This window comes from Nannobrachium achirus (assembly GCF_963921795.1).
Source record: "Nannobrachium achirus genome assembly, chromosome: 10".
Taxonomy (NCBI): Eukaryota; Metazoa; Chordata; class Actinopteri; order Myctophiformes; family Myctophidae; genus Nannobrachium; species Nannobrachium achirus.
This window is the reverse complement of record NC_137819.1, coordinates 49587122-49613858: the sequence shown is the minus strand read 5'-3', so window position 1 is coordinate 49613858 and position 26737 is coordinate 49587122. Positions and strand designations below refer to the sequence as shown.

General features: G+C 40.1%; 1 protein-coding gene across 1 annotated transcript; it reads right to left on the bottom strand.

The window, feature by feature from the left end:
- Positions 1–1031: 1031 nt before the first annotated feature.
- slc44a4 (solute carrier family 44 member 4) lies at positions 1032–25731 on the bottom strand (the record flags this gene model as incomplete). Its single annotated transcript, XM_080734534.1, has 22 exons — positions 1032–1150; positions 2763–2847; positions 4686–4780; positions 5366–5436; positions 5810–5883; positions 9581–9684; positions 9819–9913; positions 10849–11108; positions 11683–11785; positions 11963–12055; positions 12518–12617; positions 13248–13370; positions 14085–14197; positions 14497–14580; positions 15500–15620; positions 15883–15943; positions 16282–16413; positions 16692–16791; positions 17536–17614; positions 19321–19394; positions 19649–19697; positions 25683–25731. The coding sequence occupies 22 exons, from the start codon at positions 25729–25731 to the stop codon at positions 1032–1034; spliced, it is 2184 nt and encodes a 727-aa protein (XP_080590660.1).
- Between the last annotated feature and the right edge of the window lie 1006 nt (positions 25732–26737).

The window sequence follows — 26737 nt, the reverse complement described above, 5'->3', positions numbered from 1 at the left end:
ACATCCACAAATCGTAAAACAAACCGCTCCGTTCCCATTGTAAAGCATTGGCAGAATCCGCCCTCATACGTAGAATTACATTTTGGTGTGACCGTGCCCTAACCCAGGACAAATGGCAACTTTAAAGAAATCGAGTTGCTTTTGTACGTTTTTAAATATTAACTCATTACTGTGTGCTGAGACTGGCATGGACATGGCAAACTGCCATCATATAATAAAACTTGAACATGTCAACATTGTTGATAGAGGCTTTTTCTAGACACACAAATATCAGTGTTGTGCACATTATAAATATCAAATGTAATAAAAGTATTGCTTTGGCCAACACAGCAGGAATATTAAATCAAAATATTCTATGGTCGATTAAAAAATATCTATGAAGGATACCTAGTAACACTTCACATTCTTCAGTGGCTCATGCTCAGACCTTTCACATATACAATCATTAATACCACATGCATACATACATACATTCAATCGAAAGTTAAATAAAAGTGCAGAAACTGGAGTGTGTAAACTTTGGTGATATTGCAGAGAATGATATCAAAGTCTGATACCGTGTTTCCGCATTCCACCTATTATCGGCATAAAATGGGTGTCACGGAGAAGACGCATCACGCGTAGATCATATCATTGCTGTTGGGAAGAAACCTTGTATCTCCATATTTCATAATTTATCTTTTTTTTTTCTTCCTGTAAATGAATACCCTACTGTGTGTAATTGTGATCTTGTGAGCTGTATTTTCACTTTTAGATTAAAAAAAAAGTGAAAGTCTGTCTGGGTTTATACATATTTAAACAATACAACATATTAACAAGAGCTTGTGACTAAATACAAACGTAATAACTACGGTACATAGAATCCATTGGAACACAGTTTTTCTTTTTTTCTTAGAATCCATTGGAACCATTTTTAATTTATTCATTTATTTTACATTTCCTGAAAAGTTTTGGATATACAAAGTTTCCACCCTACAGCATAGAGTATGTATGTTGAGTACAGTCATAGATTACTTCACCGTAGTTTTAAGCTAGTCTTTTGATTTAGCCTTTTTTGGTGCCTTGTTGGATTTGTTGAGAATCTTCATCAGGCTCTTGGACATGTAGTATGGCTTCTGTTGTGATCCATCATTACGTTCCAGGTCCTCCACTGTAGGAGAGGAAGAGATGTGTATACATTTAATTTGAGTGAATCTAGAAACCGAGGAACAAGCTGATAACTGGATGAGAGAGAAATTAGCTGGAGCCAGAGAGAGAACAGAGTAGTGTATGCTGGTATGGAATAGCAAGTTCAGAGTGCATAACACCATCTGACACATAATGTGGTGTTTTCCAATTTGGTGATAAAAGTCGCTTTTAGCTCTGTGTTGTTTAGAGCAGTGGTCCTCAACCTTTTCAGGCCCGACCCCCAGAATAATCACATTTTAACTGGGGACCCCTACTGACGAGCATTAAGAGTTGAGGCATTACATTTTGTCTAACACGGTTCTATTGCAAAAATAGATCGACCATTTTCACAATTTCTGCCTCCAATATTTGACAATTTGGCCATTTATCATTTTAGAGGTATTTAAAATCCTTAATTATTACTTTAGAAATGTGCAGATATCTTCTATACACTTAAACTTTAAGTTTGGTTTGTTTACTGTTGAGTGAGAAAACAATGTTGCACAATAGGTTAATCATCTGGGGACCCCCCAAAATAATTTGGGGACCCCCCTGGGGGTCCCGACCCACAGGTTGAGAACCACTGGTTTAGAGGGCCCTTAATGTATGATTAAATGGACCATGTTCATGATCTTTGTCTTTTTGTTCAAATGGGCCCCTCCTGCAAATGGAATCATTGCCAATTGAAATGGAATATGAAACATCTGTGTTATACATGTTCATCACATGAATCCAGAGAAGACGTGTACTGATTTGTGTGAGTTTTGGACAAAATCTGTAGAAAATCTAGATTGGTGGACATGGGTCTGGCCTGTATGGGGAGTTGTTTCATGATCCAAGGAAACCAAGGAATCTTTTGATTGTACAACCTAGGGGTCAAGAAATAAAGCCCAAAATGTAAAGTGGCCTGTTATAGTGCCACCATGAGGCCTATAGGGTGTGCCAAATGTAGTTCTAAGAGCGGCCATTTCTTGGGTAAACACAGCCTTACACAGGTGTTCTGATTAGACTATAGCATTAGTTCTATGCAATCAAACAATTGAAACACCTGTGTTTTGACCCAAGAAATGGCCGCTAAGGACTACAATGACGTAGCCGCTGGCACACACTATGACGAATTTGGGATGGAGGTTCTTCCTTGGCCTACTGGGAGTAGGGTGCAAAGTTTGACACCAAATTGGGCAATGATTAGCTGTACACAGATAGACGGACACACAGACAGACACACGGACGGGGGCCGCTCCATTCCGAGTTCCGACATGCCATTCCGACATTGTAGAGGTTAGGGTTAGGTATAGGCTTAGTGTCGGAATGGGGGGGATGTTGGAATGGCAGTATGTCGGAATGCACCCCACACAGACATGGGCAAAAACTTCATCTCTTCCTCACGGTCTGGCGGAGATAGTAAGATAATATATAAATAAATGTATGTACAGTGTGTGTATGTACTGTATGTATGTATGTATGTACTGTATGTATGTGTCTAGTCTATACATAGCCAGTGCAGAGGTATTGACTGTGCACAGGTTTGCGAGGAGTGCATGTGCTAGATAGATAACAGCAGTCAGATTGTCAGAGATATGGTTTGTACTCACAGAAGCAGAGGAAGAGCGTATCGACACACATGTTGTACACACTGAAGAATCCATGAGCAATGAGGTATGTTCCAACCACCACCGTCTGGGGGAACACGTAGCAGTCAGACACCAAACAAAGCAATCATAATAACATACCGTACCCACATGCCCTCTATGTGGTCTAACCGTTCTCTCCACATGAATTCAAGTCAAGACATAAATAAAACCTTTTATCACCTACCCAGCCTTTATTTGCCCTGAGTGAGGGGAGTGATAAGTAAGTAACAGCTGCTACAGCTAATGACCAATCAGTGCTGCGCAATGTGCGCTGACTTATCACCCCAAGTGACCTCGATGTGGAAACTGTGTCAAAATGGGTTAATGCGGATGGTATTAACCGCTGAAGAGATACCGGAGTATACAGAAAGTAATTTATATACTGCCATAGTTATTCAATAAATGGTGAATTTGAGGTGAGTGATTCTTGACGGGTATATGATAAACAAATTAGCACACTATAAACACCATTATAAACAACAGTTAATTGATGTGTGGTTTGCTCCCATTTGAGTGACTTCAACAGTGTATGTTTTTACTTATTTAAAAAAGAAATCAATGTTTCACAATGTCTTTTGCAGAGATGTGATAAAAAGTGACCTCTGGTGGTGATGGGAGTCACTCACAACATGTTGCTCCATGTATTTTGGAGAATATTGTACATATTTCTGTATTTTTGTAGTAACAGAATTATGACTGCAATATTTGTACACAGGAGTTAATATTTATTTCTTAATGGTGTGGTCATACTGTATGTATGTATTGCGGTAAAACTCAAATCTATATTGTTGTATTTCATAAGAGACACTTTTGCGTCGACTGGCCAGTTCTATCAGTAGTCATATCATCGTTTGTTGAGTGGTGATGCGGAGCTGTCGATTACCTGGCTGGCTAACAACGATTACTGTACCAGTATGGGTTTAGTTATGTGTTGTATGTGTGAATGTGTGTGTGCGAATAAATATTTTGAGAGCCAGTATCGTTGTCCAAGCTTGAATGAAAACACTGTTATCACCAGTAATGAACACCCCGTGCGGTGAGAGTTATTACATTAATATAGTTTAGTAAAAAACGTACTAACTAATTAACTAATCTATATATTTTTTTCTTCTTCTTTTTTTTAATAAATCGATTTGAATTCATAACACATTTTGGGTGGCGGTTGAAATGTCTTGCAAAATGTTCCAAAAATACCTAATCTAAAATCTCACAACTCATCAAACCTTGACATCACTGTAAAACAAAGTATAAAACAGGGTTTAAGTGGTTAAGTGGACCTATCGATTTAGTTGATTTTTTCACATCGATATGTTGATATATATTTAAAACAATAGTCCTTCTTGATTAATCGAAAAATGTATTGATATAACAATCAGAAAGAAAATAATCGTTCGTTGCAAGCCCTCAACACCAGAGGCTAGGGCTGTTACGCCGGGCCACTGGATGGATGACCTTTGGCAACAACAAATGCCCAGGTGATAATCTAAATGTAACATAACTCTGACAAATAAATGATCTTCAGCAACATATGTCCTTTAAAGCCCGGATCATAGTCGGCGCGGTGTAGTCTTTTTGAGTCATGAAACTACAACGTTACATCATTCCTCGCGGTGGAGAGCTTTCCACCACGAGTCCCAACACATCTCTCTGTTTTTACTATCAGACAGACAGGCTCTACACCCCGTTCACTGATTGGTCGACCTGAACCGGTCTAGATGGGGTAAAGGACTTCACCGTGGGCCGTGACTATGATGGCCTGCACTTATTTTCTGACTTGAGGTGGAAAGCTTTCCACCTCAAATTTGCGGTGGATAGCTCTCCACCGTAGACTCTGATCCGGGCTTAAGAGTCTTATGCATTATTTGTCATTTGCAAGCTTCTTACAATGATTGGCATCCAGTAATAGTTGAGTACTTCTACACGGAAGGTGTTGCCCGGCAGCGGTATTCGGCCAGAGAAGAAAAAGAAGGACAAGACACCTGAAAAGCAAAGATTTGCTCATTAAAGTTGATCCAAATAAACTCACACTAAAGACGCTACAGAGGGGTGTTAATTCAAACCAAGCGTTAAGTTAGTTCACTTTAGTGTTTTTATTGCCAAGTAGCTTATGTTAACGCATATCCTGAATTTTCTCACTGCATTTAAACCATCCACCCAAATATTAACTTGATCACATCAGCAGTACACTTAATTAAACATTTCACACTGATTAAATCTTGCATGGGCACTGCTCCTTACCTTGCTCCTTATAAATATTCTTAAGTAACAAAAATATTCTAAAGTAACAAAAATAGCAGTTGTGAGCTGTTCCTTATATCCGGCCAATTGAATGCATCCTGTCTATACTGTCTACACACAGACATATTGTGATTTGTGTTCTGTGTGTGTGTGTGTGTGTGTGTGTGTGTGTGTGTGTGTGTGTGTGTGTGTGTGTGTGTGTGTGTGTGTGTGTGTGTGCGTGCGCGCGCATGTGTGTATCTAAGTCATGCCACAAGCCACATTTCCCATGTGGGACTGAACTCAATTCAACTAAAAGAGCCTTTTGGAAATCACTCCACCCTTACCTACTCCTCCAACCACCAGCAGCTTCCCAAAGAACAGCAGCAGGTCAGTCACTTTATCTAGCACCACCACTCTGTGGGAAGACACACAGCATTTCATGGAAACATGTCCCCTACAACCAAGCCATGGTTCCAGTCACACAACCATATAGATCTGCTATTTTCACAATATCTGCCTCTAATATTTGACAAATTGGCCAATGTTTAATTTGTAATTTCAGTATTAACAAAATCAATAACGAAAGACAATGCATAGTTCCAGGACCTTCCAGGACCGTTGATCAATTCCAGTACTGGAAAAATATTTTTCTAATTTAAAAATATTTCCAGGACCGTGGGAACCCTGCATATACTGTGTCAGTAACATTTACAGGTAAACTAGCAGTATACAAACAAACAGTATATATATAAGCCTTTGCCACGCCACATGTGACTTCAGCAACTAACCTGATTATATTCCTCATGAGGAGCATGAAAGCATTTTTGGCCGAGACACAGAAGTTCTTCCCATATATGGCGATCTGTCAGGAGAGTGAGATCAACATGTTTTGTGACATGAAAACAGAATAACTGCTGAAATCATACCAAATACAAATTTACATTGGTAGAGATATTTTAAACACATACCTATATTTTCATATTCATATCTAGCTACATACTAAATCTATATTTTCATATATCCAACTATATATGTACATGCCTATACATATGTTTGTACATGTACATAATATTGATACATTTGTGGTTTGTTTACATGATATAATTATGCCCGGTTAGTCCAAGTGCAGATGGTCATCTTTAGATCCTTAAATCTATCTATATATCTATATGACGTTTTTATTGGCAACAGAATGCATGGCTTATGTACTTTATGCGAACTTGACCAGCCTAGGAGCAGATCACTCGGTCACATCGAGATGTTCATTAACTTATAGATTATTATACTATTTTAACTAGAATTCACCCTTTGTCAGCCTTCTGATTGGTCCCTGACTGGCCAACCAGAAAAATCATTCACTTTTGCTACCAGGGGCAGAGTTATGCAGTGGGACAAAGTTCCATATTCTTTCATTTACATCCATGGAAAGAGTATAGTTTTAAATTGATATTTATTTTTATTTGTATTTTATTTCTTGCTTTGTCATGATAAATAAGAACATTTTGGAACACAATGGAGTGAATACACAGTGAATATTTGTTGAAATGATAAAAAAAAATCGCTATGTGGATTACAGCCTTGCATAGAGATCTCCTGGCTAGATTTCTGCATTGTGACTGATGCGGAAATCACCCCCGCTGCGGTACGGCCGCGGTGCAGTATGGTGCGGCGCGGTCTTAGCGATTTCGATAATTATAATAAACTAGAAGCTGGGCCGCCCTTCGGGCGGCCCAGCGTCTAGTCGGCGACCTGGCCAACTCGGAACAACGTAAATAGGGAATGAATGCCCCGCCCTTTAATGCAAACCCCATTATACCTGTTGTCATAGGACCCGTTTTGACCATCTGTTTGCCTGTGTCCATTTATGCCCATATATGGAGATATCTGTTATCTGTCTGTCTGTCAGCGTCCATTTTATGTCCATATATGGAGATCACTGCAGATATAGTTCTGGGTCCATTTTATGCCCATATATGCCCATATATGGAGATATCTGTCTATTTGCGTCCATTTCACGCCCATATATGGAGATCTCTGAATCTGTCTGTCTGTGTCCCTTTATGCCCGTATATGGAGATCTTTGTGATTCTGCGTAAATTTTATGCCCATATATGCCATTTGCGTCCATTTTATGCCCATTTATGGAGATCTCTGTATCCGTCTGTCTGTGTGTCTGTCTGTGTCCCTTTATGCCGTATGAGATCTCTGAATCTGTCTGTCTGTGTCCCTTTATCCATTTTATGCCCATATATGGGGGCATTCATTTTATGCCCATATATGGAGAACGCGCGTGCCCGTGGGACGAACGGTTCTCATATGGGGGCATTCATTTTATGCCCATATATGGAGAACGCGCGTGCCCGTGGGACGAACGGTTCTCGAGATACGCGGATTACCTACATACATACACACTCACAGAGATTTTTTGTTGACTCATGTGGCGTACGTCTGCCCATATATGCCCATATATGGAGATATCTGTCTATTTGCGTCCATTTCACGCCCATATATGGAGATCTCTGAATCTGTCTGTCTGTGTCCCTTTATCCATTTTATGCCCATATATGGGGGCATTCATTTTATGCCCATATATGGAGAACGCGCGTGCCCGTGGGACGGAACGCGCGTGCCCGTGGGACGAACGGTTCTCGGAGATCTCTGAATCTGTCTGTCTGTGTCCCTTTATCCATTTTATGCCCATATATGGGGGCATTCATTTTATGCCCATATATGGAGAACGCGCGTGCCCGTGGGACGAACGGTTCTCATATGGGGGCATTCATTTTATGCCCATATGGAGAACGCGCGTGCCCGTGGGACGAACGGTTCTCGAGATACGTGGATTACCTACATACATACACACTCACAGAGATTTTTTGTTGACTCATGTGGCGTACGTGATGTCAGAGCCTTTTATGAAGTGATGTCACAATGAGTCAGAGCTTTCGCCGATTTCCTCAGAAACAGCCTGATGTCAACAATCAACCCCGCATAAGGAGATTCCGAACGTTTCGCGCCGGTTTGGGAAAACCGCGCGTCGGGTCGGGTCGAGACCCGGCACTGCACTCCGTGCCGTGGCCATATATGGGGGCATTCATTTTATGCCCATATATGGAGAACGCGCGTGCCCGTGGGACGGAACGCGCGTGCCCGTGGGACGAACGGTTCTCGGAGATCTCTGAATCTGTCTGTCTGTGTCCCTTTATCCATTTTATGCCCATATATGGGGGCATTCATTTTATGCCCATATATGGAGAACGCGCGTGCCCGTGGGACGGAACGCGCGTGCCCGTGGGACGAACGGTTCTCATATGGGGGCATTCATTTTATGCCCATATGGAGAACGCGCGTGCCCGTGGGACGAACGGTTCTCGAGATACGTGGATTACCTACATACATACACACTCACAGAGATTTTTTGTTGACTCATGTGGCGTACGTGATGTCAGAGCCTTTTATGAAGTGATGTCACAATGAGTCAGAGCTTTCGCCGATTTCCTCAGAAACAGCCTGATGTCAACAATCAACCCCGCATAAGGAGATTCCGAACGTTTCGCGCCGGTTTGGGAAAACCGCGCGTCGGGTCGGGTCGAGACCCGGCACTGCACTCCGTGCCGCGGCGGGGAACGCGCGTGCCGAATCTGAAGCCGGTGGGACGAACGGTTCTCGAGATACGCGGATTACAAACACACACACACACACACACACGCAGAGACTTCTCGCATTTATAGATAGATAAGCTTCAACAAACTAGTTCACATGAATGATATCGATGTAACTAAGATATTCGATTGGGTACATATATTTTAAATGGGCAGAATTACAATTAAAATACATTTTATGTTGAGGGCGAGCCTATACTTCCTCAATTTCCTGGTCAGTGCGAGTCAGCCTAAGAGGTGAACATTTCTGAAAGTAGACCGGATCAAACACAATCTATAAAAAGACCAGCTTATTATAATTCTTTTTTTAAAATCTATTCTCTATCTTTACTGCTAAAGAAAAGACGTTCTCAGTACCATGAGTCGATGACTGTGCCTTTCGCATTATTAGACGACCTCTGCATGTCTACAAGTCATCCAGGCAGTAATGTTATTTTGTCTATCCAGAAAAACCAGCTTAAGAAGAAGCCAGAGCCCACATGACTGACAGAGACTGCATTTTTATTCAATTGTCTAACATATCATTTATGTCGCAATGGAAGGATTGGGCTCACGTTCCCAGAACGAGACACTTTTGTGGCACTAAACCCCCAAAATATGTACTTAAGACTCAATAGCCAAGGAAGGATGTATGGAACCCACCAATTTAATAAAAATATTTTTTGCTTATTTGTAATCATCAGAGCATGCTTTGATTAAGTCCAACTCGACTGAAATGTTAGCATTTTTTATCTGGCCAAAATGTCCACTCTCCGTGTCCTTTTTGAAAGTTGGTCAGTATTCATCTGCAATGAATGGCAAGTTAGCCAGTGCCTTACTCTCTTAACACACTTCAGTAGGTATAGAAGACTCTCTTGTGGGGTACAAACCCGTGGAATTGTGTGGTTACATACTGACCATAATGTATGCATTCCTGTTGAGGAACTTGATGAACTTCTCCAGACACCAGAAGCAGCACTTCAGACAGCACATAAGGAACCGAGCACAGGGATTCTGGGCAGCTGGGGAGGGGAAGGCAAAAGATTAGCCTTTCCAACTGTCTGAGACCACGACTTCAAATGGCGTTAATTAAAATTAGCAAGGAGCAAAACACAGAGAATGAAATGAAAGATGTTGGTATGCCTTCCAGTCTTACCTCTGGTTTTGTGGTCAATGTACTCCAGAATCATTCTGATTATCTGGACCAAGGTGAGAATCAAAGCGCCAAACGCCAAGGAACCCACATGGTACCTGAAACACAGATATGATCATCACAATAAAGAGTTTTGTTTGCAAATAATTAAGAGATTAAAATTGAATTGTCAAGGATACCTTTCTAGCCTGAGTGTAACTCTAAATTAATGTTCTTTTAGTCATCAAGGTTAGAAAGGAATTTCCAGATGCAAACACGTGAGTAATAAGTATGAAACTTTCTGATTAATCAGTTAATTATAATGAAATCCCATCTTGGTCACATTTATACAGCATCAATGATATCAAGGGATGACAAGATTATTTGAGCTCAAAGGTGAATGTTGTTGTAAAATTGTAGATAAGATAATAGTAGCCTACACAACATGAACATGTGTTCAACTACGCCCTCTAGCAGTCAGTATAAGAAACATCACCAAGCCATTACAAATGTAAGTACATGCCAGAGATTGTATCAACATGACATGACACAAACAGAAAAACAAGGCAGCACATACTGTATGCATCCTTTCTACAATTCTATATGGTCTCAATCACTAACATTTTAATCCAAGTGCCCAAAAAGTTATACTAAGTGCCAATTTAACTCAATGTAAAAATGGACCCACACTATGAAGTTACATTAATAATAAGGATTTTGCAGTGTATTTTAGAGATGGTCTTTTGATCGAATTATAATGTATATACATTATGCAATACATGCACATACAATAGTAAAGCTCCTCTAAGTACCGGTATCATATCACTATGGTGTAATTATGAATGTGTGGCTTCACATAATCTACACTCATGCATGCACCTTTAGGAGCAGCCAGGAGGGGTGTCCATTTAACAGGAAAGAACTCAGTGGCCACTAAGACACCTACACAGGGACAGAAATACTGACCACCAGAGATCAAACCCATTATCTTTTGGCACTGGACCTCCTTGACCTGCGACAATGACAAGGTTTGAATGGAGGCTCATCGCCTTACCTCAGTGACCGTATAAAGGCCGCTGACACAGGGAAGAAAGGGATGTCGCCAGGCTTGCTGAAGGCCCAGTAGTAGGAGGCAAATGCCCCAGCCAGTGTGCACTGTCCTAAGGCGATGACAAAGTTGACACACCAGAGGAAAGCCACCACATTGTAGATCTGCAGGTTGAAAAGATTCCTCTGGATGAGACCCTCGTTGTTGTACTTGATGAAGACACAACGAGCCGACGGGCAGCCGAGGTAATCAGTGTTGTTGAAGCCCTGAGGAGAAAAGGCAAAGGGAGAATGAAAGGTTGTAGAGGGGAGTTGAAAGAGAGGCGAGACTGAGTTTGACACCGAGATGTTGCACAAACAAACAAAAGAGAGTGGGCGGATATTGTGAGGTAGTGGAACAAGAGATGAGAATGTCCCTAACTTTTTAACTGTACAAAGATGTTTAGCCACCACTGAATCAATAATGAATCAATAATTATTCAGGCCGGGAACACGTTTTAGTGTATGGGAGGGGCTTACAGTTCATGTACAGTATGTAGCAACATATTTGTTTTTGTAGGCTAATTTCTGATTTAGGCCTAACTATAGGTTAGGCCTAAATGGGTTAAGTACAGTAACATTTTAATTACTTTGAAATTATTAAACAAATGCTGAATTCAAACAGGAAATGTTTCATGTTTATGTTTACGGTAATAATGTATACGTCTGAAGCTGTGAACAGACAATAAAATGTATTGACAGCCGTATTGTTATTTCATTCATTATGATATGAATAAATACTGTAATAGTGGCACTGACTGCTCCGTCAGACTAGGCTCATATATTCTGCTTGTCCACTCACCAAAGGGTCGCAATCCACAGTGCCATTAATTCTGTCACAGCCTTCTTGCGTGCTGTTGAGAGCCACCACTTTATACACTGGGTTCCCCGACGTAGCCAGATATCTACACACACACCCTGTTAAGTGAAGTAATGATATTGTGCTGTGCAGAAGAAGTGATTGGTGAGTGGTAATAACAACACAACTGAATAGAGGAAACAGAAATTGACGGTCTACTGAATAATGCCAATACAATTCATTTGTTTATAAATATAGTTTTTCTCCATAAGTGAAAGGATACAAAGCAACGATGCCCCAGTAAGCCACACACACCACCACGAGTACAAAGGTAATCAGAGGGTAGACGAGACTGCTCATCATGTGACTTATTGCCCTGTAGACACATGGATCACAAAGTCATTTCCTGGACTGATATCTTTCAATGCTTCAGTCCCACAAATGTATATAAAAAAAGCTTGAAAGCTGACAGGATGGAATGAAATCTGGTTCAAAGAAAAGAGCTGAACTTGTAGAAAGAGGTTACATTTCAATGGGCCGATATTTGACACAGGAAGGAAGAAGAGCCCCCCAAAGGCATATTTAATGTGGGGCAGCTCATATCAACATGTCGTCTGTTAAAAAGGTTATGTACTGTATATTACTATAATAACAAATAGATTGTTAAACAATGATATAATATTAACTAAAGAACTACTGGTAAAGAAATATATAACAATACAACAAAGCATTTGCAATTCTAAGGACCCTTCTGATTTTCTTTTCTTTTTTTTTTATCAAGAAAGATAATATACCATATTAAATCATATTTAAGTCTGTATTTCTAGGGAGTTCTCACTTGCTGGCCTCCTGGATGAGGGCGATGGCAATGAGGAGTCTAGTCCGCAGGAAGATGATGGTCAGCAGTATTATTGCTTCCGCTACAGATATGATTATCACTGGATGACAGAGGGACACAGGGGAGAACATGAACTTTTGAAAACATCACAACCCAGTGGTTCTAAACCTGTGGGCCCGGGGTATTGCAAGAGGGCCCACAAATAACTAGTAAAACAGTGGTCTTTTTCACAGCAACAGTAGGGTAAACATGGATGTTAGTTATGCTGCTATTTAAGGTTCTGTTCCATTTACAGTAGTGTAGCAGAGCCTTTCCAGTGAATCAACATTAAAAATGGCAGAATCTTGAACAGATTCTTAATTGGTATAACTGATAACGCCTGTATTTACCCTATTATACAAATAAATAAAAAATGGGAGCTGTGAAAAGTATTATTAAACAGGGTTTCATTAATCGAGTCTGGTTACAGTCAAAGTGCATTTGATTGTCTTTCTCTTACATGAGCTCACATGATTTGATTATCATCAACAAATACAGTTTTTAATTCAAAACATAGACCTGACAAGCTTACATAGATCCAGTATAGCAAAATGCTAAGATATTTTTAAATATAAACTAACATGGTATGCATGGTTTAAAGTACTCATTTTAATTTTGTGATATTAAGCAACTGATAAATTACAGTGATTGTGCTTTGGAACCCTAATACTGTTAATACTGTGCGACTCACAAAAGGCCAGCCAGGTTTCTTGGACCTGCAAGTAAACATTAATGTTGGTTGTGAAACCAACGTCCGATATGGTAGCAGAGGCTGTCTTGTAGTTATCATATTCCCAGTAGCAGTGCCATATTCCTAAACACAAAGAAAAGTAAAAATTCAAAGACAGCAACACATACCCAAAGGCTAATAATGTTATTCACTCTAGTCACAAAAGACATTATCGTCTACTATTTCATTAGCAGTCAAAATACACAATTCAGTACCATTAACTATCGAGTGACATACAATCATCTTACTGTACTGTATAAACAAAAGCAATACAATTGAGAAGAGAGTCAATAGAGAGTTTCTCTACACAAGTGAAACTACATACTGAAAACAGTGTTACTGTAAGTTAACTACTGTAAGTGTATAAATCAAACAAAATTGTTAATTTATCTCTGAGACCAGTAGTTTGAGGATGGTAAACTGATTTATTTGGCTGTTAACAACAGTCCCTGAGGTCCCTCTTACTTTTTTTTGGAGAACCAGGTAGAGTGGACAGGACACACATTCTGATAATAAAAAGGCTACATAAAATACAATAACAGCCAGTGTTGATGTGATAGAATGGTAGATTGTCCCTTTTCAATTGGCGCACCTTTTAATCCTTTAGGGCCAACTGTACTGGTTCCACTGCTGTGTGTCAAACTGGCAAACTCATCAATTGTGCTGCCGATAAACATGAACACCTATCACCCTCAAACTGGAGCCCCAAGAGTGTAAAAATGTACCCTTATGGTTGCATTTTTACACTGAATTAAATTTGGGTTTTAGGACTGGATTTTACTTAGTAGATGATTTTACCATAGGCCCCTGCTGCCAGCACTCCTATGATCAGCAACCACACCATGACTGGCGCTGTGAACCGTAACAGCAGCATGAACAGCATGCTGACCAACATGGCTATTAACAGACCACTGGAAGAGGAGAGGAGTATTAAACACTAATTTAATGTAGTGAGGAAGTTACATTCTAATTAAACAGATAGTCTTATCCTGCATTCACTGAATGTCATATCCAGACCTAAGCATAATCAGTAGGCCTACCACACTGAAACATTTCAGTAATGTGAATAACTAATAACAACAAAACAGGCAGAGGAGAATGCTTAAAATAAAAACAGACACTATCTGTACATAGATGTACTGTAATTACAGTGTGTGTGTAACATGGCCTAAAGGAGGCAGTCTGGAGCACAGCAATGCAGGGTACTCACAGGAGGATCCAAGGCCATGACGACGCAAAGTCCTCAAAGATTCGGACACCGACCTCTCGAGCATTGAAGCCATTGACAATGTCTCTGCCAGAGACAAAGGAAGAGGAAGGCTGTTAGTTCAACAAACTTATCAATAACAGACAATATTGTACCAGACTAAAACTACCACTAGTACTAGGTGAAGCTTAAATGATGAAAAGAAATACAGTACATGTTTGTGACTGTGCGCGTGTATGTGTGTGTGTGTGTGTGTGTGTGTGTGTGTGTGTGTGTGTGTGTGTGTGTGTGTGTGTGTGTGTGTGTGTGTGTGTGTGTGTGTGTGTGTGTGTGTGTGTGTGTGTGTTGGGGAAAGGGATATCATCCCGATGCTTGGTTTTCCTATGCAAGAGAGTAACACCCAACCAATGCGATAACTCTGCAGGTTATCCAAGAAGCAACTAAAGCCTAACGACGAAGTATAGAAGCTATGTCTACAATAGATCAGGTGGGTTAGCACTGCAGTAGCACAGAACAACTACATCTACAAATAGCCCAAAGACAACCCTCAGTACAGAAACTCACGCTGTCGCAGACCCTGAGCTGGTGATGAGAAAGAGAGAAAACGTTTATTGAGGCGAGTGTGTGTGTGCTTGGGTAGGGTATGTCACAGTACAATTGTAAACACATGTGAGAATATTTGCCAATGTGGATGTGTGGAACCTGTTAGCCTGGTAAACCATCCCGGTTCAAGATAATCATGTGTCTTCAGCAGACCAGTCTGGCCCCCAGCGCTGGGTGGGCGTTTGGCAGAAGACAAAAAGTGGAAGAGCCAATCAGCCTCTGTCAATCACAGAGCCCTGGCTCTTCCACTTTTTGATTTCTGCAAAAACACCCACACAACGCTTGGGGGCAGACCGGTCTGCAGAAGACACACGATAATGTGAATTCACTCGACGAGCTGGTTTACCAGGCTAGTGAACTGTTGTAGAATTATGTAGATTTTAAGAAAACCGCTATAACCTACCCAGTTCCGTTTTTAATGATATTCACTGTGTCATTGACGCTGGAGGGCAAGCCTGGCACGTCACTGAAGTAGTCAGGGATAGTAGCCAGCTTGAATATATTAGGTAAACATCTTCCCAGGACTGAAAAATGTGAGAAAATAAAAGATAAAAGAAAACAAAACATTTGTGTTACATCACAGATCATTATTCATATAGGGGAAAGGACAAAAGAAAATACTTAAGAAGAGTAACCATATTACATTTATAAATTTGCTAGTGGTTGGTTCCATGTGCATTTGTGAAAATACATGTGTTAACACAGATTTCTTTATATCAGACATTATCACAAAAACATGCTTCTGAAGATATGAATCAAGTCTATGGAATGAGTCTGTCCACTCACCTGATGTAGTTGGAGTGTAGAAGAAAGGACAAAGCTCTTCATCCACAATTTGTAAAGGAGTCTGGGAAAAATCAGAGTTCAATCAGTGATTCAAATGTAAACAAATGTGTGACCCACCCTCCCCCGGCCCACACACACACACACACAGTGGTGTGATATGGATTTTAGAAGTGTGGGTCCTCTAAATTCATGACGTCATGCGCGCACGCTGTTTTTATTTGCGTGGGCTCGCTTATGGCATCTCACCCCTACACACACACACACACACACACACACACACACACACACACACACACACACACACACACACACACACACACACACACACACACACACACACACACACACACACACACACACACACACACACACACACACACACACACACACAAGACTTACCAATGTCGTTGTTGCAAGGTTAAATGATGGCACACATAGGCTTTGATTGAAAACCTTTTGTGGATCGCTTCCTGGAAAATAAGCATCGGGTCTAAGTCCCCAAAAGGCATCAGGGCATTCTTCCACACACACCTATGAATGAATGATAAAAGAGTACACAAATAAATTCCTTCATACTTCAAACCCCACTGCTTGCAAAATGGCAACCATGTGAATATCGTCAATGAACACTAAGATGGTCTGAAAAAAAACACTAACATTTATATTACTTTTTAAATAATGCCTCTGTAATTTTGACATGAAAGGACTATGGTGAACAAAGATGACTAATAAAATATCACCTATCATTTAGAACACACATAAATGGACAATAGACTTTGTAAAGTAGCTCATCAGAACAGCTTCTGTACCTGTGTGGTAGGGCACTGAAAGCCATCAAGGGAGGCTGCCATTATATTGATAGACGTGGCACATTTTAGAATGTCGTAGTAAAAGATATTGGGTCTGTCTCTAAAAGAAAAGAAAGAGAGAGAAAGATACATACATAGAGTGGAGACAAGATAAGCAAAGCATTTGAGTCACACATATTGAGAGGAGTCTGTTCTTGTTAGGAAATGCATAATGGATATACTGGCTGGCTTTATACTTAGTAAGTTATGTCTCTCCATACGTACATATTACGTTTTTAAACAATGTAAATCATGGATTGTTCTCATTTGTTGTCTCTGCCAGGCCGAAAGGCATGGCCGAGACTATGTTTTGCACCCTGTCCATCCGTCCATTGGCCTGTTATAGCGCCACCAGCAGGTCAACTTTTGCTAAACACATTTTTGGAACAAAATGCCTCAAATCATGAATGCAGCATTCGATTGCCGAAGAGGACATGGCACCCTTTTCACATTGGCCTATTATAGCGACCAGGAGGCCATAATAACATACATGACCTGGCGGAGACCTGTGCTCGGAAGAGCACTGCTTCTAGTTATTCATTTTATAAATTAGGTTAGGTAACGAAATGTTGTGTATTAGCATAACACACACTGACGGACAGATGGACATGAGGTGGACATTTTCATACTAACTGCAACCTGGCGGAATCTCTGTGTGGAACCTGCATTTCCAAGAGGCGAATTAAACCAGCCCACATTTGCATACTGGGCCTTGATTGGTGCCCCACAATTTAGAAATCCAATCACAACCGAGTGCATGTACAAAGTCAACATAATTATAGCAACCTTACTGATATTTACTTACTTATTTTCCCCAATGCCACAGAAAAATCCAGTCGAGTTTCGAGGATAAAGAACATGGCGAGGATCTCCATAAAGCCAAGCTGATGGAAAACACATGCAGACAGACACATTAACCAGACAGATTAACTTGGAAAGAAGCAATAGAGACAAAAAGGATGATTATCATTTCGTCTTAATGCATGGTTTAAATTCAGCCATGGATAATTGCCAAGTACTGTGGTGCATCTTAAAGTGCGTTTGCTGGAAGAAGAGGTCCTAGTGAACCTGAACCATACATTATGTTTATGTGCTGGTGTGTATGTTAATTGGTCTATGTGCCAATGTCATTCACACACATTCCTTTAAATTGATTGTATAATATTATATAGTTATTATTATTATTACTACTACTTCTATTATTACTACTACTACTACTATTAAACTACTAAAATTGCGCCTCCTCTGCAAGTAACAAGAAAATCTTGTGAAACAAATGCCAACCAAATTGCCACCCAATCATCAAGGACGATGATACACGAAAACAAAGAAGAAGAATTAGAAGCAATATGATTTGTGGTAAATGGCTATTTACCACATTGACCGTATTCCGAGTAGACACACATATCCTGTGACCTCACTCCATATCAGGTTGTTCTATTGACTCTAGATAAGAGCAATGGCTTTCTGTGTTGTTATGTGTTTGATGACAGCACCAGCAACAGCAAACCTGACAGCAGCTTTCCACACCCTCATTTACTAATCCTCATAGCCTAATTTTATGTTTCTCTGATGAATGTGAATTTTGACAATAATACCTAATAATACATGTTGTGGGAATCCAACGCACCAAATTTGATCTATCCAGCTGTGTGTGTGTGTGTGTGTGTGTGTGTGTGTGTGTGTGTGTGTGTGTGTGTGTGTGTGTGTGTGTGTGTGTGTGTGTGTGTGTGTGTGTGTGTGTGAGTGAGTGAGTGAGTGAGTGAGTGAGTGAGTGAGTGAGTGAGAGAGAGAGACAAATGCATCCAAATGTGCCTGTATGGGTTAGTTTGTGTTATTTGAGTTGCTCATTTTGTCTAGTTTAAATAATACAGCTCCATCTCCATCTGCCACAGTAGGCCTAGCACAGCTGGAAACATAATTAACAAGCTAATGAACAGGTAATCTCTGAAGACAGCACCGCTGCCCTAAACATGTAGTGTTGTTGTTAGTAGGAATAAACACAGAAGCACCCGGGAGGAAGTGGACTAATAAAGGAGCCAAACCAAGTTCCTATTTCTACACAAAAAGGAGGTAGTATCAAATGGTTTCCCAGATTGATGAACAGGAGATGTGAAAGAGTGTGTGTGTGTGTGTGTGTGTGTGTGTGTGTGTGTGTGTGTGTGTGTGTGTGTGTGTGCGTGCGTGCGTGCGTGCACGAGAAATGTAATAAAAAAGAAGACTAATGAAAAACATAACAGAGATAATTAAACAATAATAAACAATTCTTAAATAGATCTTACCAATGTGTTTGTTTCAGAACTTATGCTATTTGTTTTATTCAAAGTGACTTATATATTTTGCATTGCTGGCACCCCAGTGACTACAAGCAAACGATTCCATACATAGGATCACAGGTAGCTCTTATGGTGAGATGGATCATCCATCATACATGTAAGTGTATTTTTGTACACATTAGATTCCTGCACCTGCCAATATGCCTTGCGAGCCAGAGTGTCCAGAACCTGATTAGTCATCATGCATTCATCTGGATGAGAGCATCAGCTAAAAACATACATGGATTGGTATCACTATGACTTGACGGTCTTACCTATAACCCCCACGACAATGTAGCCGGCAATAACGGCCATGAACAGAATACAGCATATGATGTCAGTGCAGCCTCTGAACATGAAAAGAGAGAGGAAAATAAAGTGATTTGACTAGTCTCATATGAATTGACTCTGCTGGGTAAGATGGATATGGTTCAGTCAGTAAACAGGAACTTGACAAATGCAGATGGCTAAAGACAGACATGCAAAACACACTGGGACAGAGAATCGTTATACTGTAGCTAGACTATGTGAATGGAACCATACAACAACTCAAAAGATGTTCAGTCTGGGAACAGATACAGCCTGAAGCAAAAGAGAGATCACCTTTTATGTATGGGGCCGTGGAAGGTAGGGTCAAACTGAGCAGGATCACCTGGGAATAAAAGGCATTGACAGTTCAGTCCCTGATTATACAGAGGGCTTTACGGATGGAAAGTAAATGTCAACCTACTTGATGTTCAGCAGGCTGTCACACAAACACACACATTAAAAAGACTTTATTGACATACTGAGGTGAACAATCATCCTTCTTTGTAACTTCCTTGTTTGTCTACACATTAAGATGGATTACAGAGGGTGTACATTCTTTAGAATTTAGAATAGGAATTTCATAATCTGCAAAAGGGGAGATAGGAAGAGAATGAGTGTGTGCCGTGAACAATTAATGTGTAAACATAATGGACATAAAATCATTTTGGGATAGTGTACTGCAAACATTTTATCCAGTCCATAAGTTAGGTTTGGTAATGGTCCATTATGGGGAATGGATTAGTTATAACTCCATAACCGTAACGTAACCTATGTAAAACTATGCTTAAACCAAACCCTAACGCTAAGTCGGACTAATGGGAGGTCGGACTATCGAGATTTTTCCTGTGTGTGTGTGTGTGTGTGTGTGTGTGTGTGTGTGTGTCCCTATGAGAGCAACTTGAGTTGTTGCTAAGCAATGAGTAGGGGCCTTGTTATGCTACTCCAGAGTTAATAAATGTCAGAGCAACTATGAACTCTGCTTGAGGAACTGATGCAGAGAAATGACAGAATCGTAATTTTTACAGCTTTTATACCTTGTAAAGGTATCCGCTGCCTATAATCATCATCTTAAAAGAGGTTACAGAGTTACAGGAACAGAACGTCTGGGAGTCATTTCCTGGAACAGGGAGAAACCAGTCTCTTGCGAAAGGGGCAGGAACAAGGAACCAAATTAATTTTTACAGGCTGTCTATCAGAATCTTAACATAATTGTGGGCTCGCCTGGAAGGCGAGCACACGTATGTTATCTTCATTATTTATCTATCAGTCAGTCAGTATCCTCAAAACTTTGGCGCGATTCATCTCTTAAACGCTTACACCTTTCAACACCATTCAAATTTTTATGTGTTCAGCTTACTGAGGACACGTGTGCTTGTATTTTTGGTTTTGAAATGTTTTGTAGTATAAATATAAAAAAATAAAAATGTTTAACTTTAAGCACCCAATGCATTTCCAATGGGTTTACTGAGTGGAGAGAAGGATAATAGACCCATGTTTATGTTAAGGCGCTGTGGCTGCAGTGTTCACACTTCAGATATGCTATCTATATCATTGCGTTCACACAGGTCTGCTCTCTGATTTGATCCAAATGTCTAAGCTGTGTGATGTATAAAACTATAGTTATAGTTAAAACTATAAATAAATGTCCCTCTCCACTCTACTGATTGCACAGCTGTGATCAAGAATCAAGTCCGGGCGATGGGATGTAAATCCCATAGCCATATATCCTAGAGCCCGCAGGGACAGTCAGCCATATTAGTGGTTGTTGTTGGTTGTCAGGGAGATATCAAAACCAATGCATTTCCAAGTCAGATCCACAACACAATAAAAGCCATGCTCCACTCCTCAGTCTGGAGTGGCCACATAGAAGAATGCCTTGGTTATAGACTTATAGACATAGTGGAGGACAGATGTGATCTGGGATTGTTAGCCTACAGTATATGCACTCAATATACTCCTAGTGGAGTCCATTTGACAGTTGCTGGTTCCCAAACACAGAATCAAAAATGTAGATCTAGAACACATAGAATATGTACAGTACAGTAAGGTTCAGTAGAGTACAGTAAAAGTACAGTAAGGTTCAGTAGAGTACAGTAAAGTACAGTAAGGTACAGAAAGGTACTGTACAGAAAGGTACAGTAGAGTACAGTACAGTACAGTAAGGTACAGTAAAGTACAATACAGTACAGTAAGGTACAGTAGAGTACAGTAAAGTACAATAAAGTACAGTAAAGTAGAATAAAGTACAGTAAGGTACAGTGGAGTACAGTAAAGTACAGTAGAGTACAGTAAAGTACAGTATAGTAAGGTACAGTATTGTACAGTACAGTAAGGTACAGTACGGTACAGTAGAGTACAGTATAGTATAGTACAGTAAGGTACAGTACAGTACAGTAAGGTACAGTAGAGTACAGTACAGTAAGGTACAGTAGAGTACAGTAAAGTACAGTAAGTTACAGTAGAATACAGTAAAGTACAGTACAGTAGAGTACAGTAAAGTACAGTAAGTTACAGTACAGTACAGTACAGTACAGTACAGTACAGTAAGGTGCAGTACAGTATAGTAAGGTACAGTACAATACTGTAAGGTACTGTACCTTACAGTACCTTAAAGTATCCTATTTGTTGGGTTGGAATCGAGCCCACACTGTTTCGAAGGAACAGTATTTCTAGTTGGGTTATGATGCACTGCAAAACTTTGTAAGGGTAATGTTTACACTCTCGGATTTAAATGAACACTCTGTATTTTGCTGTCATGTCTTAAATTGTGAATCAATAGGCTATAGGAAAGAGTGCATGAAAATACATAGGAGTTGGAGTGGAGTGGAGTGAAATATTTATATTATACTACAGGTAGTTCTGACCAAACACTTGGTTGAAAAAGGCTCTCAATGTCTGTGGCATTGTGTGACAACATTGAGTTAAAGGAGTAGTTCACAAAAAATAAAACATATTTCTATTGGTTACACAGCCCATGAAGCTTTGAATTCATGGTGATGTTTTAGTTTTTCATCATCAAATTATTGGCTTGTGCATAGCGAAATAGGATGGGATAGGTCTACGCACCTGTATTTTAATGTATCAGTTATTATGGTGGTACTTGGAGAGACAGATATTGTCTGAGGTGGTACTTGGTGTAAAAAGGTTGAGAACCACTGTTTTAGACAAACACTTGGTGACTATTTTGATGGGATATTACTTAGTAATATCTGGATCAGATTTTAATTCAAAACCTGTCTCTGGGTTTGGAAAAGGTTCCATCATGGTTTTGTAATTACATAAAAATGCACCACGTCATAATGTAACCTGCTAGTCATGTTCCCAACAGGTAAAACAACCAAAACATTCCACTTCCAAGTCAGATCAATTACCTTCCTTTATGTTGTCCTGTGGGGCAGGAAATGTTGACACAGATCCCGCTGACATGCTGAGAGTATAGGCCTACTTTTCATGTTTTGATCTCACAACACTTCAAATAACCATTAACACAAGGCTAACAAATGGATTGTGCACAAAACATATTAAAAGCTGAATATGTTTTTTACATCACAGCCTCGTGGAGATGAAGGTTACCAACATGCCAACGGTAATTCTCAGACAAAATTTGTCCTCATGACCCAGACTGTGAATGGAGGTTAATAGGACCGGTTCTGGGTTGGTAGATGAATGCCTTCTGTACGTCGGGCTTTCTAAACACAATACAATATGAAGCGATGTTTAAAAGAGGATGCAATATGACTCTGGTAATACATAAGGCAATATGAGAGCCAGTCCCAGATTCTGTGTATGACTGACTATAAAGCAACATTGCAACTTGTGCAATAACACAGTCTTTTTACCAGCATTATTTTATTACGAGTGTTTATACATGTAAACGGAATTCCTAGTTTCAGCAGATACCTCAGATTAGAAAGGTGAGTTTCAGTGTTAGTGTTACAAACTAAACTTTACCACTAATTGCATAAAGGCATCAAATGCTAGTGAATGCCTAAGGAAAACTAAAGTATTGGCTTGTCTTGAGATGAATCAGACAGACACAATAGGCATCAATATTGAAGTCAGACATTTTTCAATCCATTCTTTAACCGCAGTGAAGTTGAGAGTCAACCAGGGACGTGTTGAGAATGTTTCCAATCATTAGAAGAACCCGTTTGTCTGCCTCAATGCCAAGATAGGGTCAGATTTCAGCACTACCCGTCCTGACAACGTGCTGTCTGTTTGGAGTAAATGATGACTGGAGGAACGGGCTCTCGGAGGGATTTGCTGATCGGTACAGGTCATGTTCTACTTTCCCAAAGGTCATGCCCACTTGCCCGAAGAGTAAATAGTTCATTATAAAATTAGAGGTAAAATTTGAATTACCATTCATTTGAAAATGTCACAGGAATAAAAACAATAAAGTCACACAGATGTAAATACTAGTGGAAAGTGCATCATTGAGGGCATTACTTAAGGAGAGAGCGCTCAACATGAAAGAAAACTCCACTTCCCCAAACGTGTCATTTACTTGCCATGGTCCGTGGGCAGTCGGGCAACCGTTAGTGTAAACCCCTGCTCAGTGTGACCGCTGACTGAGTTAATTACCCTACAAAACTTTGAACCCCAGGTATTTTAGAATTTTTATGGCAGGTTACGAAATCTCAAACAAGGTAAACATTTCCTTGAGCCTCACGGATGCTGTAAAGAGTGACGCTGTCGGTATGATTTTGAGTACACACCCTCTTCTAAAACACAAAACAAGCCATAGTGTAATTACTCAGTTTTGCAGATCAAGCATGGTTAATTATTGGTGACCCAGTCCTTCTGGGACCAACCCAAAGTGCAAGAGGGAGAGAGAGAGAGACAGACAGACAGACATACAGACAGACAGACAGACAGACAGACAGACAGACAGACAGACAGAGAGAAAGAGAGAGACACACACAGACAGAACGATGCAGACAAACAAACTGTATGCAAAAGATTCAGAGATGGAGAGGAGGAACAAGGTGATGGAGACTTTCGAAGGATGTAAAATGGCGGTCTCTCTTTCTTTGAAATATTAAACACAGCATCCAGCAAACATCACTGGCATTCCTACTTCCTGTTGCATGGCTTTGACAGCACAGGAGAACCCCTTGGGGAACAACCTCCCTTTAGAAAACAAACTTGCCGATGTGGGAATTACATTTACCTGAAGTGGGTCTTTTGAATACAAGTGAAGTCAAACATGTAAACACTGGTGATTACCTCTGAGTTTGAACCCCTTGTTCTTATTTACAACCTATTGAGAAGACAATTAGAGATGGTATACAGTAGCTGTTTACATCTGGGGAGGAGTGAGGAGGACATGTGTACATTTGCCTCCCGAAAACTCCCAGACTGTCAATAGACTCATGGCTCAAACCAATAGAACAAAGTAAGTCAGAAAGCAAACAGTACAGTAGAGTAGCCTAGGATTCTCAAAGACTGATGTGCTCTTGCACATGCATCACATTATGCCGAACTGAACATGCAAATTTTGCATGTTCAGTAAAAACAATAGCAACCAGCCACCACCAAGGCCTGGCCACACTGTCTCTCACTGCTTCCCCCAAGTTCATGCAAAACAACATTATTAAAGAACAGGGCCTCTCAATACATGGAAGTTGAATATAGCCAACCTTCTGTAAAAGTTGATAAAAGCCTCAGATAAAATAAAATAAATCTATTTGATTCAAATAGATGCATTATCATCATCATCATTATCATCATCATCAAATAATTTGAAAACAGATGTTAATGTAGATTAGTCTATGTCTACTATGGGTTAGCTGACAATGAATGAGATAAGATTAGGAAAAGAGTTTAGACATTCTGTCTTTCGTAGCCTACAGAAACGAGATCTTAACAACAGATAGATAGATAGATAGATAGATAGATACCTTTATTATCCCAAGGGGGAAATTCAGTTGTCCAGTTGTAGCACAGCAGTATACAGTTATTTACAAAGTTACGGAGAAGTAGGAAAAGATAGATAAGAGTAAAAAACAAGAGCAGTACAGTAACAAAAAAGAGAAGGTGCATCAATAGAGGGGGCGAATTAAATATAAGTATATATACATAAAGATATACAGGCTACACTTATGTAAATCTTTTGTTCTTTGTTCTCTGGTGTAAATACACACACAAATAAATCCAAATGATTTTGTTGCATTAAAACATGTGATGACAAGCCTATCTGTCTCAATTCTCTTTTTGACAAAATAACTGAAATGACCTTTGACCCATTTGTGATGTACATTAGCCTACATAACAACTATAGTTAGTGGAGTGACAGTGTGCCCAGGTAACGGTTGTCAAAACTCACCGTATTCTGAGTCCGAACTAGTGTTCTCCTCCTGCTTCTTTTTCCCCATGTTTATCAGCTTCCCTCCACCTTCGTTACTTAATGTCTTCTTAACTTCTAAGATAAGTCAAGAAACCTTGACCAAACCGTTCTTTAAAACAAGAAAAAACGAACAGCTACGGCAGACTATTAATTCTAAAGCAGCTATCGCAGTGAACAACCCTGTACTGACATGAGAACAAACTTCGTCAATCTTTCTTCCTGGCGACTGGCGTTTGTTACTAGGCGGTGACGTCACAGACGCACCTGCTGGGGGATGCATGATGGATGCACCTGACTGCTCTGTGCTCTGGAGCCCCGCCCACCCAGTCTGTGATTCTCATCCAACCCTTTCATTTCAACAACATTGGCCCGTGGTGGGAAAAACTACTCACATTTCTTACTTGAGTAAAAGTATCAATACGGCAATGTAGAAATACTAGTAAAAGTCTGGAATTCAAAATGTACTTGAGTAATGCCTCATTCACACTACAGATATATAGTTGAACGTTTTGCTTGGTAATTCAATGTAATCTCAATGGAAACCAGCTTTAAAGGCTGGATTCCAAGGACAGCCGACATGCCCAGCCTTAAAGCTGGTTTCCATTGAGATTACATTGAATTACCAAGCAAAACGTTCAAATATATATCTGTAGTGTGAATGAGGCATTAAAGTACAAAAGTATTCGTATCAAAATGTACTTAAAGTACCAAAAGTAGAAAGTAGTCTACACATCATGCAGAAAGGTCTGAAGTGGTTTTGTTAATAATTCAAATCTACAAAGTAACTACCGTAGTAGCCTAGGCTAAGTAACTAAAGGCATATACCGGTAATTGTAGTGGAGTAAAAGTATAATACTTGCAACAGACCTGTATGGGTCCTTTTGAATGCCCTCAATGAGCCCTGAAAACCACTGCATTCGGTCATTCACTATTACTATTTGTGGTCTCTGGGACCCCAATCTAAACTCTTAATTTAACACAAGTAAATGGTCCATATTATAAGTGTTCATTTATCTTTAAGTCAGTGTACAGAA